Genomic DNA, 23,464 nt, shown 5'->3' with positions numbered 1-23,464 from the left:
ATACCAAATTCCTACAAACATATAATTCACAAAATAACTATCATTTGATTAAAATATAATTAAATTCAAAAACACTACTTAAAATATAAATAAGCACATACATTAAATTAATAAAAATTAGCTTACAATCCTAATTACTTTAAACTAAATCATTGTTAATACAAATTTTCCAATAATACCATATTAATTAATTTACTCCTTACATTTAGAACAATGCATAAAAATAATATCCTCAAATAATTAAAAATACTAACTTATCTAATCTTCTCGCACAACCTTAAAAAAACACTTATTACTACCCCTTTCAATCCCACTAAATACCCATTTCGAATTCACTTTAGATAGGGTATGGGATCCAAAAATTAACAAACACGAAGCTAAATACAAAATGCTATAAAGTACTGCAGATATTTTTTCAGAATTCCCCCCTTTTCCAATTAAAGAACTGTAATTCGTCCATTAATGTCACATGACATATCTCATGATCTATCATTTCCCTCGCACAAAATAATGCGTAATCGGAACTGAGTACTTCTCACATTATTACCAAAGTCCTAGGTAGTAACCTTTATCGTCGCCAAACTACCAGTTACCATATTCCAAAGATCAGCTGAATTACACTAGTCTATTTCCTATTGTAGATCTTTTCAATAAATACACTTATAAAAAATAAAAATACAATGAAATCAAAAGTTGCTAATATCTTAATAAGAAATGAATGAATTCAAAAATTTAAATTATTTCAAATATTTAAATTATTTCCATCTACGTTTACTTCCACTGAAACGTATACCAAATTCCTACAAACATATAATTCACAAAATAACTATCATTTAATTAAAATATAATTAAATTCAAAAACACTACTTAAAATATAAATAAGCACATACATTAAATTAATAAAAATTAGCTTACAATCCTAATTACTTTAAACTAAATCATTGTTAATAAAAATTTTCTAATAATACCATATTAATTAATTTACTCCTTACATTTAGAACAATGCATAAAAATAATATCCTCAAATAATTAAAAATACTAACTTACCTAATCTTCTCGCACAACCTTAAAAAAACACTTATTACTACCCCTTTCAATCCCACTAAATACCCATTTCGAATTCACTTTAGATAGGGCCATGGGATCCAAAAATTAACAAACACTGTTTCACACAACACAGAATGAAGCTAAATACAAAATGCTATAAAGTACTGCAGATATTTTTTCAGAATTCCCCCCCTTTTCCAATTAAAGAACTGTAATTCGTCCATTAATGTCACATGACATATCTCATGATCTATCATTTCCCTCGCACAAAATAATGCGTAATCGGAACTGAGTACTTATCACATTATTACCAAAGTCCTAGGTAGTAACCTTTATCGCCTCCAAAATGTCGCCAAACTACCAGTTACCATATACCAAAGATCAGCTGAATTACACTAGTCTATTTCCTATTGTAGATCTTTTCAATAAATACACTTATAAAAAATAAAAATACAATGAAATCAAAAGTTGCTAATATCTTAATAAGAAATGCATGAATTCAAAAATAAAGAATGAAAACAGTATTGATTCAGCTAAGTTTTTCGGCTAATCTTTGGAATATGGTAACAGGTAGTTTGGCGACATTTTGGTAAGGCGATAAAGGTTGCTACCTAGGACATTAGCAGTGTACATGGATAAAGTCAAGAGTGTGCGCAATGCTATTTTTGTGCAATTCTGGGATGAGTTTTTAAGTGAAAATAGGTCGAAGTGTATATGGATGATTCCGTGTATGTGCAATTCTTAAAAACGTGGCAAGCAGTGGGCGATTCTGCACTTTCTCCCAATTTCGCACCTAATCTTCATCATGATTAAGCACTTTTGTTCCATAAAAGTTCTAGCATAAGCTTAATTCGGCTAGCAGATTTTTGGAAAAAAATGGTGAGTAAAAAAAAAAAAAAAAGCCTTTATTTCGTGAAAACAAAATGGTGTCCAAAAAAAAAAAAAAAAAAAAACTAGCAGGTTGCTGGAGCAGGATTGGTCGCCAAAAAATCGCCAAGTTAACATAATCTGAAGATTAACCAGTTTTTCTTAAGGGATAGACTTTAAGAAATATTTTTCTGACATTGTTACCTGTGTTTCTAACTCTGCCCACAAAATCCTTCCGATAAGCGTCATTTTATGTTCCCCTGTCCCCTCGTTAATTTTTTATTTTATATTGGCATGTTTCTCTTCCATATGTCTGTACAGTACAAAGTCTTTAATACGGACATCCATAATCCGGAATGATCTATAATCCGGACCTCAAAGCTACAAACTTTCTGTGCATGCGTAAATGCATAATACCTTTACGCGTTGTAATACGTTTATGCATGCACGTTTAATGTATAACGGATGGTATAAGCTAGGCTAAAATTATCTATTTCAGTTAATGTTGCAGATTGCATTGTTGCTTAATCTTCTAATTGGATCTGGCTTATTATTTTTTGCAGACTGTTAGAGCAATTTTATAAAAAGTAAGCTTTAACTTTCGATTATGTCAAACAGAGTTTTCGATTCTGGAGCTTCCAAAGGATCTACAAAGCGAAAGCATGTTTCGATGTCCATCAAACAAAAAGTGAAATTGCTGCAAAAAATGGATAAAGGCATGAAGAAAGTGACAGATAGGTTAGTGAAACAAAAAAATTTCGATTGACAAGTTAGTCGGTATTCTCGGCACAGCAATTTCAGAACTTGAACAGTGGAACTTTGTAACTGAACAAGAAATTTTATTTTAAAAGGATATAGAAGTTTAAAAATTCATAATCTTTTATTGACTTTTAGAAGTGAAAAAAAGTTTCGAAATCATTTTATTTTTTAAAGATTTAATAGAAAAGAATTAATATTCATATTTTTGAAACAAAATTATTCTTGTGTGTTATATATATTATATATATTTGTAAAAAATAATTTTATTATTGTAATTGCGTATAGACATGAAAGTAGAAAGTGCAACTATATGACTCTGTGCTAGTTAACTTTTTTTGGTAAGATAATTAAGAAAAAGAGAGCAGTATATTCTGTTAATTAGCTATTTCATTTAGAAATATAGCATTTATGGCAATTAAATGTTACTTTTAGTTCTGGCTGCATAATTTTTTAATCATGTGGTTTTTACTTAGTAAAACATAATTTTCATCGGTGCATTAAAATTCCGAACATAGTTTTTAATACTAAATAAAAATCCTTCCATCCAAGTCCAAACATCAATTTGAGAAATTTTTTAAAAGAAATTTGGAATGTAAATTTTTTTATGAACGTGCTGTATATGCATTCTGTTTATTTAAAAAGTAGTGTGCAATTTTTGGTTATTGCAGTTGTCTATTTTTCCAATAGATGTATATACATGAATATTTAATTTTTGTTGTGATTTTGAATTGTAAGCTTTCCTAGCTTAAACGTTTCTGCAAATAATTTCAGCAATTTCATGAATTTTGAAGTAAATGAGTAAGATATGTAGAGTATATAAATTGCATAAATTTACAACTATACCACTTATTAAATGAATAAATTATGGTATTTATTAACATGTCTGGAATTCATATTGACTATAGCTCACTCTTTTACTAGAATCTCCTTGGTAGACCATTTTAGAGATGTTTTGTCAGGGAAATGTGTAAAGGAAAATAAGTGTTGAATAATTAATTCTAGAATTGTGAAACACAATATTTAATCTTGTCTCAAAAAGAACATATTGACATTCAAGTACAGCCATAAATTATTAACAACCCAAAGTTTGATTAAAATAATTCAGTTAACAATTTTTTAACTGTAAAAAAACATTCCTAGCTATTGTATTGAGGATTTTTTTTGTAGATTTTAAGTCCTTAAATACCCTATTAACATGTAATGTCACACACAAAAAAATGCAAATAAAAACCTTATCCTAATCTTAGAAGTAATAAATATAATAATAAAATAAATCAATAAATATTCATATTTTAACACTTAGTTTACATAAACATCACTTAGTGTACATAATCCTCACTACATGCAAGAACGAAGTGAAGAGTACATACATGAGCAGGCTTTAGCATTTCATAAATCAAAAATAATTTTCACCGCTGAGCTAGGTAAACAGTATCTGTATTTCCTGCCATAGTCATGAACGTAACACAGGGTCATCGCACATTTTGTCATAGAAGGTGAACTCTAAGAGAACCCATTATTATGTTTTGTAAACATAAACTTCTCTGGATTCTTGTTCTTCATAGTAGTTTGAAAGTGTTATTCTAAGTCACTAACTGATTATCAATCCGGAATAAATACTTTATAAAATCTGGAAACGAGAACACCGTGTCAGGAATGTCACACCTCATCAGATGCTGCCATAAGCCAGCATTCTAAATCTCTAAATCAGGAATCAGAGAACAATCCCAAAGACAGAGCTTCGGTATGTTTTTGCAATGCCCTCATCATGACAAGAACACCCCACAGATCATCACATTTCCTTCTAGAGATGTTTCGTTCCTGTTCTTCTCCTTTATCAATTCTAAATCAGTACTACAGCTAATCATCTATCTTAAATGGCAGTAAACTAGAACCTTTCATCAGTGTTGGGCAGGTATCTTTATTGCTCTATCTTTTCAAGTTATCTCCACCAAAAAATGTCCTTTCTCATCTCAGGAAAAATCTGCACACCTATCTACTAGTTATTACCAATATTTTCTCTCTCTTTCTTCTTCTTCTTTTTTTTTTTTTTTTTTTTTTTGCTAACTCTTCATCCAACTCAAAGGAAGTCCAAAGCTAAATACCTCCCTCCCCCCTCCAAAAAATTCACAGTTTCTATTATTATTATTATTATTATTATTATTATACACTTCTACTAATCATCCTCATTTGCCCCTTTTTCCCTTCATATTGCTACTCTCTGATCTAATTCAAGCAAAGAAATTAAGCTGAAAACAAAGTCTTTTCCTTTTTTTTTTTTTTTTTTTTTTTGCAATTTCTTTTGTATTTAACCCATTTATTAATTAAAAGCCATTGTCTGATGCAACTGCCATGAGTATAATTGGTCAGTCGCAATCTGCTACAGCCTTTTCTAACCATGCAGCAATTAAAGGCTACTGCACCAAGAAAGATGAGTAGGGCACTTTCCTCTTCTCATTTGCCATGGGAAATTCTTCAAGGTATATCACGCCTGAATAAAATGTATATTATGAAAATAATACATTTGTGTACTGTTCTGTTTGCATTGTAGTTCAAGGAACAAGTACACAATAAATAGTGCCATTGCTTCAAGTGAAGTTTTTTTTCTTTTTTGTTGGGAAAGTTGCCATATCCATTTACCTTCTACAAAAAACTCTCTCACAATTTCAACGGTCCTTTTATTTTCAAGGGCACCTTTGTTTTCAAGTGTGCTTCCCATTTCTTGCTTCTCATTAAGGAAAGAGAAAATGTCTTCTCATACACAGAAGACAAAAAGGATCCTTTATTCACAATCTAATCCAGCGCTTACCACTCAACCCCTATTTTATCAGCAGTTCCTGTCAATGAAACAAAAACTTTTTTATCTTTGAATGATACTGTTCCTACATAAAACTTGAGATGAAATTATTGATAAATTGAAAAACTTCTTATTTTTTAGGTAATTTTATTGTGAATGTATACAGTACAAAGTCCAAAATCTGGACTCGTCGGGACTTCCGCGATTTCGGATTTTTCTGGATATTAGGTCATCAGTTTAAATCTAGGAAGATGGCATGTAGAAATAATAAAATTAAAAATATGATATCATAATTTATGAAATAATGAAGCATTTATGATCTAAATTTACGAAGGAAAAAAAAGCTGAATATTTATTTGTCTTCTTTATTAAGCATTTCTTGTTTAAGTCGCTTCATTTTTTTGTGCTAATACTTTCTCTTTAATTCTATACAGACATAATTTCTTGTTCAGTTACAAAGTTCCATTGTTGAAGTCCTGTAATTGCTGTGTCTAGGATTTCGACTAACTTGTCAATCGAAATTTTTCCGTTTTCAGTAACCACTCTGTCACTTTCTTCACTATCGGAAATGGTATTTTCTGGATCTAGAACCATACTACAGATTCTGTTATCCATTAATTGACGATTGAGGAGCATTGTCATCACAATGAAAAACTTCTTTTATATCATCCTCATTTATTACTGCATCTCCACATTTCTTTACAAAATCCGTTAATTAGAAAATTTCACCTTTGGTTTGCGACATTCAAAAGCCTTCAGATTAACGGCTATCAACATAAAATTTAGCTATTGTTCACTGTACATATTTGGCTGTGTATCATATGATATTGGGGACTAAAGTCAAATTGTTTCGCTAAATTTTATCTAGCTTCTATTGCACACTGAGACAATTTAAGCATGAATTGTATTAGTTTAGTTATTTATTATACTTATGCCTATTCCTTGCACATGCTTAAGGCTTTATGAGGGCAGGCAATAGAAGTCTTACCGCCTGATGCAGTCTCTGTGGGTCCCAAATTCTGCTACTAAGTGCCTAGGGTATTCCCGGTGCGGCCATACGAGATCTGGCGCTGGCTCTTCGTTTATGCGAAAAACAAAGCAGTTATTCTTAATTCAAATAGCACTATATGTATTCTTTTGACCTTTGAGTATCATTAACAAAATCTATTTTTAGCATATGGAAAGATTTTTTAAAAATTTTTTTCCTGTCAACATTTCTTAATGCATTTAACTTAAATCTGTAATCATCGCCAAGCGTAATGTCAACGTAAAAGGGTACCATACTCTTTTTTATTCAATTACTAATAAAAACAATTGTTTAGGCGTGTCGTTACACGAGTCATTACTCAAGTTGTCATGTCTTGATAAACATATGGTGGTGAAAGCAAAATATAATAAATAATGATTTGCCAGGTTGGCGTCAGGGATATAAAATATTAGTAGATGTAAAATCAGAATGTTTCTATGAGGAATGTTTTGATTTGAGATGTATGCCAAGCAGATACGCATGTACAGAGCCAAATTATTGATCATGCAGATTTATGCTAAAAGGATTGTTTCTTCTATAATGAGGTATTTTATTTAATGCCGAAGTAAAATTAAGAATCAGGATTCTCCAGATGTTTTATTATGAGCAGAGAAGGGGTAATGCATGCATTAAGCCTGTGAGAAAAAACGGCTTAAGAAAAGTTTTTTTTCACGACAACTTATTTAAGGATGTTGAACATCTGAGGGGGTCCAATGAAAGCCGTGCTTTCTATCGTGAAATTAATCGTGGCCGCAAAAATTTTAAGCCTAGAACTACTGCCTGTAGAGACAAAAACAACATCATCCTAAATGATAGAAAAGAGGTACTCCACAGGTGGAAGGAGCACTTTAGTAACTTGTTGAATGACCATACGTGGGATGGGTCTTCAATCTACCCAACTACCTCTGTAAACACCGATAGTATCCTGCCACCATATTTGGCAGAAATTAGAGAAGGAATTAAAAAGCTAAAAATAACAAGGTGCCAGGTCCTGACTTGATTACTTCAGAACTTATTAAAAGTGCTGCAGGTCAAAACATTGAGGAAATGCATCACTTCATCGAATCAGTTTGGAACCAAGAAGTTTTACCTGAAGATTGGAAAATGAGCATCATCTGTCTTATACACAAAAAAGAAGACAATTTTGGAATGTACCAACTACAGGGGAATCAGTTTCCTTTGTGTTTTCTATGAACTATTTTCCAATATACTTTTAGACTAGTAACTTATACAGAAAATATTGTAGGTGATTATCAATGTGGTTTCCACAAAGGAAGATCTACAGCAGAACAAATCTTTAACATTAGGCAAATTTTGGAAAAACTAATAAATATGGCATTGCAGTGCACCACCTTTTTGTTGATTTTAAAATTGCCTACGATTCAGTAAATGGAAAATATTTAATGAGAGAATTTGTAATACCTGAAAAACTTATAAATTTGGTCACCATTACTCTTACTGAGACAAAACTTATGGTTAACCCCTTAACTGCCGCGGGCGTATATATACGCCTTGCTCAGCCGATGCGTTAACTGCCCCAGATGCGCAGCCGATGCGTTAACTTTGCGAATAATTTTAGGTGTAGCAGCGCAAAGCAAATGATAGCAGTTTGGAAGGACGTATATATACGCCTGGGGCAGTTAACGCATCGGCTGAGCAAGGCGTATATATACGCCCGTGGCAGTTAAGGGGTTAAAATCCTTAATAATCTTTCTAAGCCCATTGTTGTTTCAAATGGGCTCAGACAGGGTGATGCACTGGCCTGCTTGCTTTTTAACCTTGCCCTCCAAAAAATCATAAAATACTCCAACATTAATACTCATGGAACTATCTTTAACAAGTCTGTTCAGATTTTTGCGTTTGCTGATGATGTTGACATAGTCGCATGCACTCCCGAGTCACTTAAAGAGGCTTTTACATGTCTAGAAGCTGCAGCCAGCAAAATGCATCTAGCAATCAACCAAAATAAAACTAAATGAATGCCATGTGGTAATAACAGCAGCCCCTATTTTAAATTTGAAACTGTTAACAAATTTAAGTATTTAGGATCAGAAGTTAATACTCTTGATGATTTAATGCCTGAGATCCATAGTAGAGTCACAGATGCTAACCGATGTTTTTTTGGTCTAAAAAAATACTTGAAGTCTAACTTCACTAGCAGAAAAACGAAGATCTTAATTTATAAAACCTTAATCAGACCCATTCTTACATACTCTGCTGAGACCTGGGCAATGACAGTAAAAGCTAAAAGTATCATTTCCGTCTTTGAAAGAAAAATTTTGAGAAGTATTTTTGGTGGCATAAAATGTAACAATACCGGGAAAAGAAGAACTAACTCTGAACTCTATAAATTCTTTAAAGAAATAGATATAGTAAAATATATAAGGATTCAGGGAATTAAATAGCCAAGCCACCTGTGCAGAATGGATGAAAATTGAGTTACTAAAAAGTGTTCTCGGCCAGACCATTGGGCACCCGTAAAAGAGGGAGACCTAAACTTAAGTGGCTCGACTGTTTGGAAACAGACTTAAGAAATTTAAAAATAACCAATTGGATGTCCTTGATCAGGGATAGAAGAGCTTGGAATTCGATTCTGAGGAAGGCATGGGCACATCCTGGGTTGTTTGGCCATTGAAGAAGAAATTAAGAATCGGGACACTCGACATGTCTTATTATGCGTGGGAGGGAATCAAATGCGCATGTGTAAAGCACACACATAAAGTAAATAAATAAATAAGAAAAGGTGGTGGCTTTGAGGTCTGAATTTTGGATGCCCGGATCTTTGAATTTGTACTGTATGTTGCACATAGAGTTGTATGTTACAGTATGGTTTTATATTCTATTGCAAATCATTTTAATTAATTATTCTGTTATGTTTTTACTTTAGCTACTTCATCTTTCTGTAAACTGCTTGTCACTTAGTACTTTACAAACACGAGTGTGAACTTATGAATTACAAATCTGACTTTCTTTTACAACTCTACATGCGTTACTTTATGGCTGTTCATTGTGAAAAAAAGATAATTTTGGATCTTCCTGTAATTTTTTATTGTACAATTCACTTGTAATTATATAGATTACTATAGAGGCCCACCAGCAGCCGAGCGGTAACGTCGCTGAACATTGGTCGTTCAGTCCGAGGTTCGAATCCCGCGAACAGGCTGGCTTCATGGGGGTTTTGGGGGTTTTCCTCATGTGTAACGTGTATACGAGCCAGTTTCCCTTAAAAAGTCCTCTACGAAGGCATCCCTCGCTTCAGGCAGATAACCCTCGAGTGCTTTGCCGTAATCTAGTAAATCAAATAGATTACTGTAGATCTGTAGTTCTCAACTTTTTTTTTGGCCACGTGAACTCCTTTCAAAATAATTAGACAATCATCCTAGCCTTCTTCTAAACTCAATATATGTATATATACAGTTTATCTACATTTAGAGCATTTTTTAAATGTATTTTATAAATTCAACAAAAAACGGTATTGAAAATGTTGATGAATACCAAATTTTGAATAAAAGTAGTTTTTTATATTAAGTAAAACTAAACGCTTAATTGATAAATAAGGACTGCATTTCCCCCCCCCCGAAACTATGAAATTCTTCCCTCGGTAGGGAATTGCTGTCTTTTTTGGAACCCTTCTCTATAAAATACCCCTGTGATTTATCATACTACCAATTACGAATAAATAATCATTAATTATTGAATTTGGTATACCAGTCAGTTCATTATATCAAGCCTATATAGCTTTCTGGTTTTCTGTTTACATGAGTCCCAAAGGTTAAAGGGCAAGATAATTAGTGTTACGAGTACAGTTTTTGAAGAAGTTTAAAACTCATTGGAGCAAATTGTGTAATAAGCTATTCATTTCATGTTTTAAAATGTATTAAAACTGGAAATTTTATTCTTCTCAGTTTTTTATACCAGCACATTTATGCATTAAATTATATATATATATATATTTCTTTAGGAAGATGACACATCTGTTGAACAAGAAGATTATCACGCTGTTATTCTGCAGCGTGGTACTAAAGGCTTTGGTTTTGGTATTTGTGGTGGCAAAGAATTTCACAACATGCCTCTTTTTGTTTTGAGGATTGTAGACAACGGTCCTGCTCAACAAGATGGTAAAATAAAGGTATATGCTATCCAAAGCTTATCAGTTCTGATAGATTCTAATGATGATTTAATTGTGTGATAGTCCAAGTAATGTTATTTAAAAGAATTGTCAAGTTTCAGTAGAAATGCATATTGTTTTAGTAATGTAGATATGCCTTAAAATTTTTATTTTGTTAATGTTTTGCTCTTTAATTATGAATTATAATGTATCTAAAGCACCTTGCAAAACAGGGAAAGAATTTTGGGTGTTTTTCCATTAAAGGTACATCACTTCGTAATATTTTTGTTGTAGCATAGTTCATTGGTGCTCAGTTGTCAGCTAGCTTTTTTCCTAATGATAATTGTCATTATGATCGTCACTTTTGAAGCCACGTATTTCATGTACTCTTTTTTTTTTTTTTTTTTTTTTTTTTTGTGTGTGTGTGTGTGTGTGCTGCGGATTGAGGGACTTAAGGTTTGCCTAGAATTTAAATAGCAGCTATTCTGTTTCTTGTAAAAAAGAGATGTTCTTTCCAAAGCAAGATAGTGTTTGAGTAACCGGAAATCAAAATGTGACATGAAGCTAAAGTGGCTGCGCAGCCGTCCTTTCTGATGGGGCAAAAAAAGAGGTTCGAATTCAAACCATTGTTGGATCAGGCATTCGTTTCTTACTGCTTATTCATTTGCTTAGGATGTCAGAAATTACTGTATGTTGAGTTTTACAAATGAATGCTTTCTTCAAGTGAAACTTCATTGTAACACTGTGGTTTATCAGAATAATTACATGACCGAAGTATGTACAAATTCTTTATCACATCCTTACAATTAATGAATGCTACAGAACTATGGTAATTGATTAAAACTTATTCACATAAATGGGGCCTCACCAGTGGTTAAGTAATTAAAAGACTTTTGAATGCTGGTGGTTCTGGTTTGGAACCCAGGTAAGCAGACTAACTGTATCTTTGGTTTACATAGTTTTCCCAATTTTAAACATGGATATGATCCAGTTTCCATTAGAAAGTCTTCCACGAAGGCATTCCTCCTCTTAGATAAGCCTTGTAGATAAACTTTGCCATAATCAGCTAAGTTATTCGCATAAAAAGAGGAACATAATCTACAATTTCCGTTCACAACAGGTTTTGGAAGATTTTGTCGTGAAATTGGAGAATGTTTTGTTGTTCTTCTCAAACACTGTTTTTAGTCATTCATTGAGCCATGAGGAAAGAAGCCTAAATGTGTCAATATGGTGCTGAAAAAGCACATGGTTTTCTTTAATGGAAAAGTACTGAATTCTTAAATTTTTGCAAAGTGCGATAAGTAAATTTTAAATATTCATTTTACCTGAGACTGCAGTGCAGCTGAATATTAGAAAATCCTAGATAGTTGGGTAAAATTTTTCTTTTGGACATAATTTTTTTTTTTTTTTTTTTTTTTTTTTTTCCCAGCTTTGGAAAGGAGCAGTGACCCCCAAAAAGGTTAAGAAACTATGATTGAAAAAGTACAAATGATCCAGAGATATTGAATCTGTGCTAAATTTTATGTAGAGATTAGAAAGTTTATCTCACCTATAGTACAGGGTGCGGCAGTGAAACGGTTGATTTTGAAACCTCTATCAGCGATACAAATTTATTCGCAGCGATATAAAAGAAATATAACATGAATTTACAATGCTTGCAATTTATGAGGAATGTTTCTGAACAACTTGCACATATTGCACAGAACAAATGCATAAAAATGTACAAAATGTCTATTACTTGTAGATAGGATTGGACAGACTCGTTTGGCTTCATATTTATGTTAAAGAATTCTCTCATAAGTTGCAGTAAGCAAACCAAATTTTGTGTGCATTTCTTTTAAATAGTTCCAGGCGTCTCTGGCTCTAACACAATCTTCGATATCATCTAGAAATGTATCTTCAACTATGAGGAATAATAAGATAAAAGCTTCGTCATTCTTTTTCCTCTCTGCTTCATTCATTTCAATTCCATATCCTGGTTCCACTGCTTCCCAACATCTCTTCTGCATCAGCACGGCACGCGAACAGATACACCATGTGTGATAATTGTCGCCGTTTAGTTTTTTGCCATTTTATAATCTTCAGATGTCATTCTTCAAGTAAATATATCGAGCTAAATTCACTATAAAAAAAATTATTTACTTCATCAAATGGATAATGTAGCAGCACAATGGTTAACCCATGGAGGTAGGAAGTAAGATGGAGTCGCTTTAAACAAGTTTCTCCCGTACCTGCTCTGAAGCACAGGCGATCCCTACGTGGTGACCAAAACATTGGGTCATTTACCATTGAGTTCAATGGGATTTGACACGATCGGATGTAAATATTTTGTAATTACGTCATAAATATACATATAAATGTATATATTTTCTTTTTCTACAACACATCAGAGTCCTAAATATGTGAAAATAACATATTTTTAAACAACATTTCATTCTGAACGAAATTAAATGCTATACTTTTCACAGGACAGTTTTTTCAGAATGGTTTAATTTGAATGAAATATTTTCACAAGTTTTCATTAATTACATTAGAAAAAAAATTAAGGTAATTCGATTTTACTCGGTTAAGGTAAAAATTAAGGTCAAAGTTTATTGTATTATTAATATTAAAATTATGCATTATTTCTTTTCTATTTATAGAGCTTCTTCCTAAAATACTTTCTTAAATATGACATGATTTTTTGGCTTCTGAGGCATCTTTTAAATCAAAAAATGTAAGTCAATTTATAATTAATGCTCTATTCGGTTTATTTTAAATTAGAGAATTATTAGGAATTAGTGAAATACTTTAAATAGTACTTGAATTTCTCTGAACATTTCTGAAAGGGAATAAAATAAGCTTTTTTTTTTTTTTTTTTTTTTTTTTTTTTTTTTTTTTTTTTTTAAGTATTATTTAAAACTTGTAACTGAGTTATTATAAAATGTAAGGGGAATAATTCTTTTAATTTTACTTATCAGATTCTTTTTTTTACTCTTAATTTCAACAATACATATTCCAAAACTCTTTATTACTTTCTTAAGTGCGCATCTCATAGCATTTGCTTTACAATACCTTTTAACAGATTGCTTTCCAATACGAACAATTCTTGCTTAAATAGTTTTATAATGTATTTGTCAATAGGATTTCAGTTTATGTTTACAATTCAATATTAAGGTTATTATATATTTAGATAACATTTATAATCATTATAAATTAGATACATTTAATAATTAGATTTCTTCACAGTACTTTCACAGTTGTTTATAAGTGAATAAATTCTTCATTTCAAATACATTTATAAATAATTTAATGAATATTTAAGTATTTTGTCAAAGGCAGATACATGCTTTTTGCAGGCACATGCATAAATACCCATACATATTTCCTATTTTTCATTTCTGGCATCTTTAATTTCTGTGCATTCACTATATTTTTCGTGTAAAGTAATTTACACTAATTTAGCATACACCCAAAAGTTGTAAAAAAGTTATTTGTTATAAAACAAATTCATAATCAAAATCGCTGTTGTTAGTTATCGAAAAATAACCAAGATGTGATTTTTGCGTAAATGTCACTAAAGTATACAAATTGCTGTTATCCATCGTTTCTTTCATGCAAAAGTGTCCCTTTTTCGATTTCTTTGGAACTGTTGTGTGTCGAAATACTATCAGAATCTTGTCAAGCGAGCTTCTGAATGTAAACAAAGAACACCCCATCTGGTGACCCAAGCTTCAAAGCAGTGCTTCACTTTTAGCGCGGGTTGGCCCCTCCTCCCTTTCCTACCTCCATGGGTTAACCAGCTCACTTCAGATTCACAACGTGGTTAAGCTTCGGTGCAATCTACAATCCTGGATCCTTATGGCATTTACTTTTGAGCTTCGTGCTGATAACGTGTTAAGGCCCATCCATCCACATGAGTACGCTCGAAACGTAGCTGACGAACATGCTTTTACGTTACCAGCGTAAAGCGTCCAAACGAGTACGCTTCCGAAGAGTGCGTTTAACCAATAGAATTATTTTGCGCAAACATAACGTGACGCTGTAATATAGCGTCAAGAGTGTATCTTATTACTTCGTTGTGCTTCTGTATGTTTGCGGCAAGTTGTCCGAATCAGATGATTTTTTTTTTTATAGCTGAAACTTTACTATTAAGTGCAATTATTAAGCAGAGGCAAAACCGCAAAAAATGGCAAGAATGGGTCTGAAAGATTTATTTAGAGCGACCTGTTCAAAGAGATGATGATGATTATTATTATTTTTACTGCTTCGTTAGTGAAATGAATATCCAGAATTATTAGATTCCTACTATTAGCTCACACTCTCGCTATATCTTGTTCAAATTTTCAGTACATAAAATGCTTTTTATTCATCCACTCAAGTTCAAATACAATTTTTTAAACTTGTAGGGAAAGACACTTGATGTTAATACAGCTTTTTCACATATTAAAATTTTCAATTTAAAAAAATTCTGTTTTTATTTTTATTTATTTATTTATTTATTTGTATTTTTTTAAATTTTTCTTTGTGTACCTAAGTAGAAATTGACTTAATTTTTTTTGTATATTACTTGTTTTTAATTACTTCAGGATGAGTATCGACCAGTTTGACAGACTTGCAGATTCTATATCATATGAAAATTAGGATTTATAAAATTTGTTTGGAATACAATATATAAAGAGAATTAAATTACTTAATTCTCTTTATATACACCATCCACCATATAATAAAACCAACTTCATATTTTTTTAACTCCCCCTCCCTTGGTCTTTTGTTTTTCTTTTTATTTATTTTTGAATTTAGAATGAGGTTCAAACTTTGTACAGTTTATGAGAAATTATGTGCATTATAAAATATGCAATAAAGTAAAAATAAAGAGAGAATTTATAGATGATATATGATAAAGAGATGCAGATATATTATTACATAAGGATTTCTATTTGCAATGCATGTTTTTAAACTAAATTAAAAACAATAATAATAATGAATAAAATAAGAAATGAAAACAATAATAATATGTAAAATAAGAATATAATGATTCATGATTAAATATAAGAAACACGTTTCAAAATGAGAAAAGCTAACTGAATTATATACTGTCTACGGGTGAGGTTCGAATTTGCCACCTTTCCATTTGCAAAGCAGCACGCTGACCACTCAGCTATCTATTATAGCAGTGTTTGTGAAAAATAACGTAACAAGTAGAAGTTGCTGCAAAGGTAATTTAATTAAACTTCAATAAATGATTGCTGTATGACACAAGTTGTAACTTTCCTCCAAAATTTCGTAATTGTATTTTATTGAATACTCTTTCACAGTCAACTGCTTTATTTTAGAAGTTGTTATATTACTGAAGTTAGTTTTTGGTGTATTTAATATTGGGATATTTATAGAGCTTTTTATTACACATGATGTAGCCAATATTTTTAATAATTAAGGAGAAATTTGTAAGGCAGAAACTTTGATTTTGTAGAAACTGTAATTTATTTAGGTTCCTATTACTTACGGTGTTATAAATAGGCGAAGCATATGGATATACTGGTTGGATCATTGCTTTATAAATATACAGTTTTCCCCTTTAATAAGAATTTTAAATTTATACCAATATTGAGAAATCTGAAGATGGCGTGAACAATGCTGATAATTTTATTGCTGTATACAGTTATGATATTTCTAAGCAAAAACTCATCTCTGTGTGGTTCTGATGCCATATTGAAATGTGTGAGCAAGAAGGTTTTCTGATTATGACACGTGATAAGAACTCGAATGGCTATTGGCTATACGTACGTGTCGCGAGCGAAAAAGCTGAACAGGAGCGTACTCAGTTTTACGTCTTCTGCGTCACACGAATTTACGCCCGCGTCAAAAAAGTTGCGTCAACTACGTCGCGAGCGTCCTCGTGTGGACGGGCCTTTAGAATTTAAATTATTTGTGAGCAAAGAAATGACATAGTCCAGGTCGAATAGTCGAATATATTGGGAATATTTTGGTTACATGAAAACAAGCAACCACAGCAATGCACACCAGATAAGGACAACGCGACAACAACACTACTGTTGCCAATTAACATTAAGTAAATATTGTGATTGGCACCCATATCTTAATTTTTTAACAGAATCAACAGATAAAGAGAGAAACAAAATTATGATAAACACATCTTACCTAATAAAACTATTTTAAATTTAATATGTAGGCAAGTCCAAAAAGAGTGAGATTGAATTTATTTTGCAACACAAAATAAAGTTGTCATCCAGGAGGAAAAAAACTTGACTCATGAGATTGGCAAGTAAAAAATAATTAACTGCATCTGGTAACATTTGTCTGACAACACATAAGTAATTGTTAGCTATGTGCAGAAAATTAAATCTGATCATGATGAGCAATATGCAATTTTAAACTTTTGAATTTAACTGCAGAAATCTACCAAAGAAGTATATTTTATGTTGTAACAGTAGTAAATGAAGATGTGGCTAATCTTTACTGTATGGTATACCTTGGTTTCTGTCTGAAAAAAATCGCAAAGTGGTATTGGTTGTTCGTGAAATCTGGAAGCCCACTGCATCAAATAACTTTTTCGGTAACCCTAATGTTGATAATGTTGGCGAAAGTAGCCTTTGGGGAACAAAAATTAAATTTTTGTCACTAAAAAGGGTTTATTTCTGCAAATATTGCCAACGTGCTGTGATAAATTTAGTTTTGGGCTATTTTTTGTAATAGTAACCCTTTTGTACAGACCCGGGTTTTTGGTTTTTACCATTCTTTTCAATTGCTGTGTTTGGTTGCACATAAGTGGTATAATCTTGTATTTTGAACTTGCTATTATTTTGGTGTGTGTACCAATTTGGTTTGAGTATGTCTGAGGTGACTAAGAGACGAAAAATTTAATTGAATTGCTTACCTGGAAGATGGAGGAGACGATGGTAGGAAGCCTAAACGTATACATGTGAAAAAAAAGGTGTTAAAAAAATGACGTTTCATTTATTTATTCATCTCTGTGTGTTAATTTTTGTTAAAAGATTTGTTGTTTAATGTTTTTATGTTAGGAAATATGTATTTTTGGTAACTTATTCCTCTCTGATTGTGTATTTTTGGTTGTCTCTGTGTGTTAAGACAGCAGCGAATTTTTTAACATGATCGTTTTAACTTTCTGATTTTCTTAAAGTGAAAATAGATTAATATGTACATGGACAAAGTTAAGGCAGTGCACAATGTCTAGTTTGTGCAGTTCTCTGTTTTTGAATTTAAAATAGGTCGATGTGTACATGGACACCAAGTTTGTGTACATCTTTGACTTCTTATTTTGGTTTTGTGTGGCGGCCGTCTTGAAATTGGTGCTAATCCACCCAGGTGACGATCTTGATATAATGAAAAGAAACGATTCGCCAAGGTTTACAGTAGAGTAAATTTTTACCAGAGATGTTCTACTGTAATCACCATTTCAGTGGTTTAAACACTAGTGGAACAGTATGCGAAGATGAAGATTTGAGTTTTGTTTACACAGCGTGATGGTTTAGGCACTCCAGCCATTACGATGAACAAGATTATAATAAACATAGCCACAACAATTGTCTATAAATATTGATGTATAACACTGCATGAACTAATATATTTCTTATGCTAGTATATACAGAATCCTTAATCAAATTGAAAATGAGAAGACTGTGCATGCATTTCCTTTAATTGAAACATGGATTTGACCATACAAATCTCAGTCTTACGGGACATGCCACACTATGCAGATAGACAGTAAAAAGTGCTCGTGTTGTTTTTATTTCTTAGAGCTATGAAATAAATATATTTCTACATTTTAATTTTTTCTTTTTTTCTTTCACATTTGGATTACCTATCAAAAAGTAAGGAATTTTGATATTATTACAATATCTGAGTTAAAATAACATTCTAAATAACAATTATTGGACATGTTAAGGTAATGAAAAATTTAAATTAGGTTAAAAAGTAACCCTTAATGTGGCATATTTTTGAATTAAACCCTATCGACTTTGAAAACAACAAAAAGTCCATCTTTATTAAGGAATTTAACTAATTTTAAATACAGGACTATGTATGAATTTTTTCCTTTGCATGTTATAATAACTGAAACAAAACTACACTGATACAGTCAAAATTCCTAAATGCAAGTACATAAAATTTACTTTAGCAATTTTAAGAAATGAGACACACTGAACACATGAATAAATTTTAAGAAATGAGACACACTGAACACATGAATAAATTTCTATCAAAGAATAATTTATTAAATTTGGTCCGTTCCATAGTATGTGTTTTGAGGTCGCTGGTTAGACTGTATACTATAGACAACTTTACAACAACAACAACAACCAATTTTATTTCGTGGACTGTAATAAAAGTAAAAATCTAAATCGAAAATGATAAATTCCCGACCATACTGGATCAAAACATGTACGCTACACTAGGAGTTTGAATCTTAACTAACTGAAATTGTGCAGAAACAATGCACTGTACATAACTTATATTGCTGCGTAGGAGGCAATATACTGCCCCACGTTGCAATATCTATGATATGCAAACTAAATCTAAGCTAACAATTCAAATATCAAATGCTAACAATTCAGCTATTCATTTTTTAAGCAATAATAAAGACTTAAAGTTACTAAATCATTTACAGAATGAAATAGTTCAGAAAATTCGATATAGTTTGAATATTTGCAAATATTTTTTTCAATAATTATGGTAAGTACTTCTTATTCTGCTTGCAAATAGATATATTTTTGCTTTTGTTTGCTTGCAGATATACTTTGGATGCCAACATGAATTTTTTAAAGAAGACTCCCACTATTTACCTCAATCAGGAGTATCTCCTGGAAAACTAATGAGACATTTCTCAAATTTTGTTTCTCTGCATTGAATGGTAAACTTAGTATTGGAAATATGTCGCACAAAACAGTTTGAGAGAAATAGTTTGAGATAATGATTCAATAAATGTGTAACTGTTTTTGTCCACTATATATATATGTAACAGGCCCACCAGCGGCCGAGCGGTAAAGACGCTGAACACTGGTAGTTCGGTCCGAGGTTCGAATCCCGCGAACGGGCTGGCTGCATGGGCGTTTTCGTGGTTTTCCCCATGTGTAACGTGTATATGAGCCAGTTTCCCTTAGAAAGTCCTCCACGAAAGGCATCCCTCCCCTTAGGCAGATAGCCCTAGTGTGCTTTGCCATAATTAAATACACCTATATATGTAACAATAAATTAATGCTGTGTGTTAGTATTGCTGTAATGTGCTGTTAAGCTCCATGAATTCAGTTTAAATATGAAACATTTTGCGTTTAAAAAAATAAAGGCAAATAATATATTTTAATTCAAAATTCATAAAAATGGATCATTTAAAAATTGTAGCAATGTGTTTTCTAATTATTTGTAGTTTCATTTTTGTTGTGTTTATTTTTTTATTTATTTATTATCTTTCTAATTTTGAGAGGCAATACCATTTACTATTTGTAATTTAGTAAAAAGAAAAATAGTTTTCAACAAGACTACTGACAGTAAATTGAGTTTAAATTCTGGCTGGGTGTTACAACAAGGACCTTAACCTCTGCATGGAAGAAGCTGTGGCCTGAGGCTGTAGCTGAAAGGGCCTATGAAGGATTGGAACCCGAAGTGTCAGTGGTGGAGGAGATTGTTTCTCTGGGAAAATCTATGGGTCTTGAGGTGGATGAGAGAGATGTGAACAAACTTGTCGAGGAACAGTCTCAGGAGCTGAGAACCGAGGAGTTACATGATCTACATTCGCAGCAGCCTACGGTGGTTCAATGAAAAATTATTTTTGAAGAGGAGCCAGAGATGGAGGAGGTTATCCCTACAAGAGATATAAAGGAGATCTTGGGAATGTGGGAGAAAGTTGCAGATTTCGTGGATAAAATCACCGCGAAAAAGTTGCAACTGGTTGTGCATCGGAGTTGTTCAACGAAACTTGCCTAGCTCATTTCCGCAATATCCTGCAAGGGAGGAAGAAACAAACCTCCTTGGACAGTTTTTTTAAACGATCTGCAGGTGAAAATGAGCAAAGCGTGACGAAAAAGTGAAGACCAGTATTGAAAATGAAGCACTTCACTTTTTCTTTTAATTATGTTTTTATAGAATATGTATTTCTTATCTATAAATAAAATGTTTTTTCTTGTGAATACATTTTTCTTATTCAAAAACACTTAAACAACTGAGGTGGTGCTTTGGGATCTGGAACGGATTAATGGCATTTCAATTAATTTCAATGGGGAAAATTGCTTTGAGATACAAGCAATTTGACATACGAGCAAAATTACGGAACGAATTAAACTCATATGTCAAGGTACCACTGTATTTAATAAACTAGTAAAACAGACTTGAATTTTTAGTTTCATTAGGTTAGGTTATTTAATTACGGCAAAGCCTCGAGGGCTATCTGCCTAAGGGGAGGGATGTATATGTTACAAAAAGGGTCAGTCCTCGCTCCCAACAGCATTTTCTATCATGGATTGCTGAGAGGGTGGCTTGTTAAATGAACCACGGAATTTCCAGGGCAAAGGCTTGGTCAAGTCTGTCCTATAGCCACCAAGATCACCGGATCTCTCAGGTTTCGGATATTTTTCTATAAGGCCACATAAAAAGCCTTTTTCCTGAAAGCCCTACAAGTGTCCCTTTGAAATCAATATGGATCAAGTTGCCAAGATTGCTGTTGTTGTTGGCAATACTCGGGAAATGCCTGGTATTTTTGCAAATGTGCATCAACCATATATTCTGTGAGGAATATTGTTCGTATAGCTTCATTCTATAACCCCGGAAAGTTTTGACGGGTGCTTTCTCAGATTTGCTGTGTATATCGTATGTGCACTTTTACATCAATTATGCCAAAGCTATTGAAGAAGGAGAGGTAAGCAGTAATATGCTAGGACAGCAGGGAAAAAGCAGGATCGCAACATGTCTAAGAACAGTTCAGGATCATTTAATTTTCTTTTACATTTTTCCAGTTTATTAAATGTATCAGTTCCCCAAATTAAACTTACGGGCTAAAGAACCTTGGAGGGTATGGTTTTTACATGTGAGGGTACAGTACTTATATCCCAGGTTGCCACGCTACCTGGAAAACCGGGAGAAGGCAGAGAATTTAAATATTTTCATCAAAATTTGGAAAAGTTGAGAAATTCATACAACGATCCTCAAAAAAGTGATTTTCCCGCCAACATTGGAAGGAATAAATTTCTTGTAAAATTCTATGTCGCGTTAGCATCGTTCATGCAGCTGGCATAGAACCAATCAGATTGTCTTTTAGAAGGGCTCAACAATTTTCCAGTATCTTTGGTTTATAGTAACTGATAATCCAGAGGCACATGTGCAATGCATGAATAAAAGAAAATCCCCCCCAATCTAGTATTAAACAAAATCTTTTAAACCTTTATTTTCTTTTTTATAAATTCCTTATTTGTCATCTTGCAGTAAAATAAAAATCATTTAGTATATCTATATTTGCCAAAGTACCATTGATTAGTTTCAATTATTTAGTTTTTAATCTTTAAGTAATTAACTTTAATGTATTCGTATCATTTAATGTTGCGTCTTCCTTCTAAATTTATTTATTAGATAATAATACTTTCAAATTTCAGGTAGTTTTCTCTGGCATACTCGTGAAAATAATTCTAACAGTTTGATGACATTCCATCATGAAACTTAAAGCACATATTTTTTACTTGTGTGTTCTGTTCAATAAATATAAAATACCTGAATTTATGTGAAAATATCATTAAATGGATTTCTTTGTTTCCTTTAGTTGCAAAGTGTCTGCAGAAAAAACATTTTCTAATCCAGATTGGGAAGATTCTAATCTAAGGCCTTAGTGGGGGAAAACAACTTCTGTTATTGTGATGACAGTAATGCTTTGGGTATATGCAAGTCATTGTTACCAGAATGAGTATAGCTATGAAGTCTCCACTGTATCAGAATGGGCAGCAAAGTTGATCTGGTCGGAAGAGTAAAATGGGGAAAGAAATCTTTATTTTTTTATCTGTTTTTTTGTGCGAAAAGATGGATATAATGTGTGTTTTATGTGGTGTAACAGTCTAAGGAAAATGCAGTATCACAGTTGATCATGATTCAGTTACATAATACTGATAGTCTCTTCAAGGATTAGAATCTCAATATAATAATTGTAGATTAAATACATATCACACTTACGGGTAGAAGTAGTGAAGAATGATGTATAAACAAATTACTGAAATTTCCCTTTGAGAATTGTAAAAAATTGCCATTTGCTTTTTTATAAAAATAAATAAGAAATTAACAAGCGATCTTTAAGCTTAGTAAGGCATGGAAGCCAATAAATTAATAAAATTACTTCTATTAGTTTAAGCACTGTAGTTTGCATCACTGTGTAAGCAATTTATAAGGGATTACAAATGACATCTTGATAATTTAAGAATACTTATTGAATGTGTTGAGAAGGGATAGATTACCAATCCTTTTCCTTAGAATTTTATAATGTACTTTCTTTTAAAACAAAACTAATTCCAAACATAAACAGTGATGCCAGTCTCATCAAGAAAATTTTGTTACACTTGTTGCTAGATTTGCTTTCTGGCTACCTAAAGGTGCAGTGGGATGGGATTGGACACTGTTTGAAGATTCTGCCCCTGACGAACTGTGGCAAATGGTTGAAAGGGAATGGAGAGCCATCCCTCAGGGTACCATCCACACTCTTATTGACTCTATGCCTAGACGTATTTCTTCGTGCATTGCTCTCCGCGGTGGTCCTACATACTGCTGATCCGATGATGTTCTCGCTCTGTATTCTGACTAATCATTTTGAAATTAAGATCACTTATTGCTGCTTGCTGCTTACATGACCTCGTTCAAACTCGGTGAGCTGTTG

At 32.4% G+C, this 23,464-nt stretch overlaps 1 protein-coding gene across 5 annotated transcripts in view; it reads left to right on the top strand.

The window, feature by feature from the left end:
• LOC118205680 (membrane-associated guanylate kinase, WW and PDZ domain-containing protein 1-like) overlaps window positions 1-23,464 on the top strand; it is a 53,993-nt gene that overhangs the window by 2,176 nt on the left and 28,353 nt on the right. Inside the window, exons 2-3 of one of the 5 annotated variants that reach the window (XM_085809059.1) lie at window positions 10,459-10,626; window positions 22,367-22,896. In XM_085809059.1, the coding sequence (XP_085665185.1) occupies window positions 10,459-10,626; window positions 22,367-22,399 (201 nt within the window). In that variant the 3' untranslated portion in view covers window positions 22,400-22,896. Of the gene's footprint in view, window positions 1-10,458; window positions 10,627-12,034; window positions 12,554-19,354; window positions 20,748-22,366; window positions 22,897-23,464 lie in introns of those variants that run through there. The other 4 variants (XM_035377978.2, XM_035377975.2, XM_035377976.2 and 1 more) reach the window with 4 other exon arrangements.

Source organism: Stegodyphus dumicola, chromosome X2, assembly GCF_044657685.1.
Source record: "Stegodyphus dumicola isolate Sdum_Otavi_A_Nest chromosome X2, ASM4465768v1".
NCBI classification, from domain to species: domain Eukaryota; kingdom Metazoa; phylum Arthropoda; class Arachnida; order Araneae; family Eresidae; genus Stegodyphus; species Stegodyphus dumicola.
Note: the sequence above shows the minus strand (reverse complement) of the source record. Positions and strands in the feature narration are given on the sequence as shown.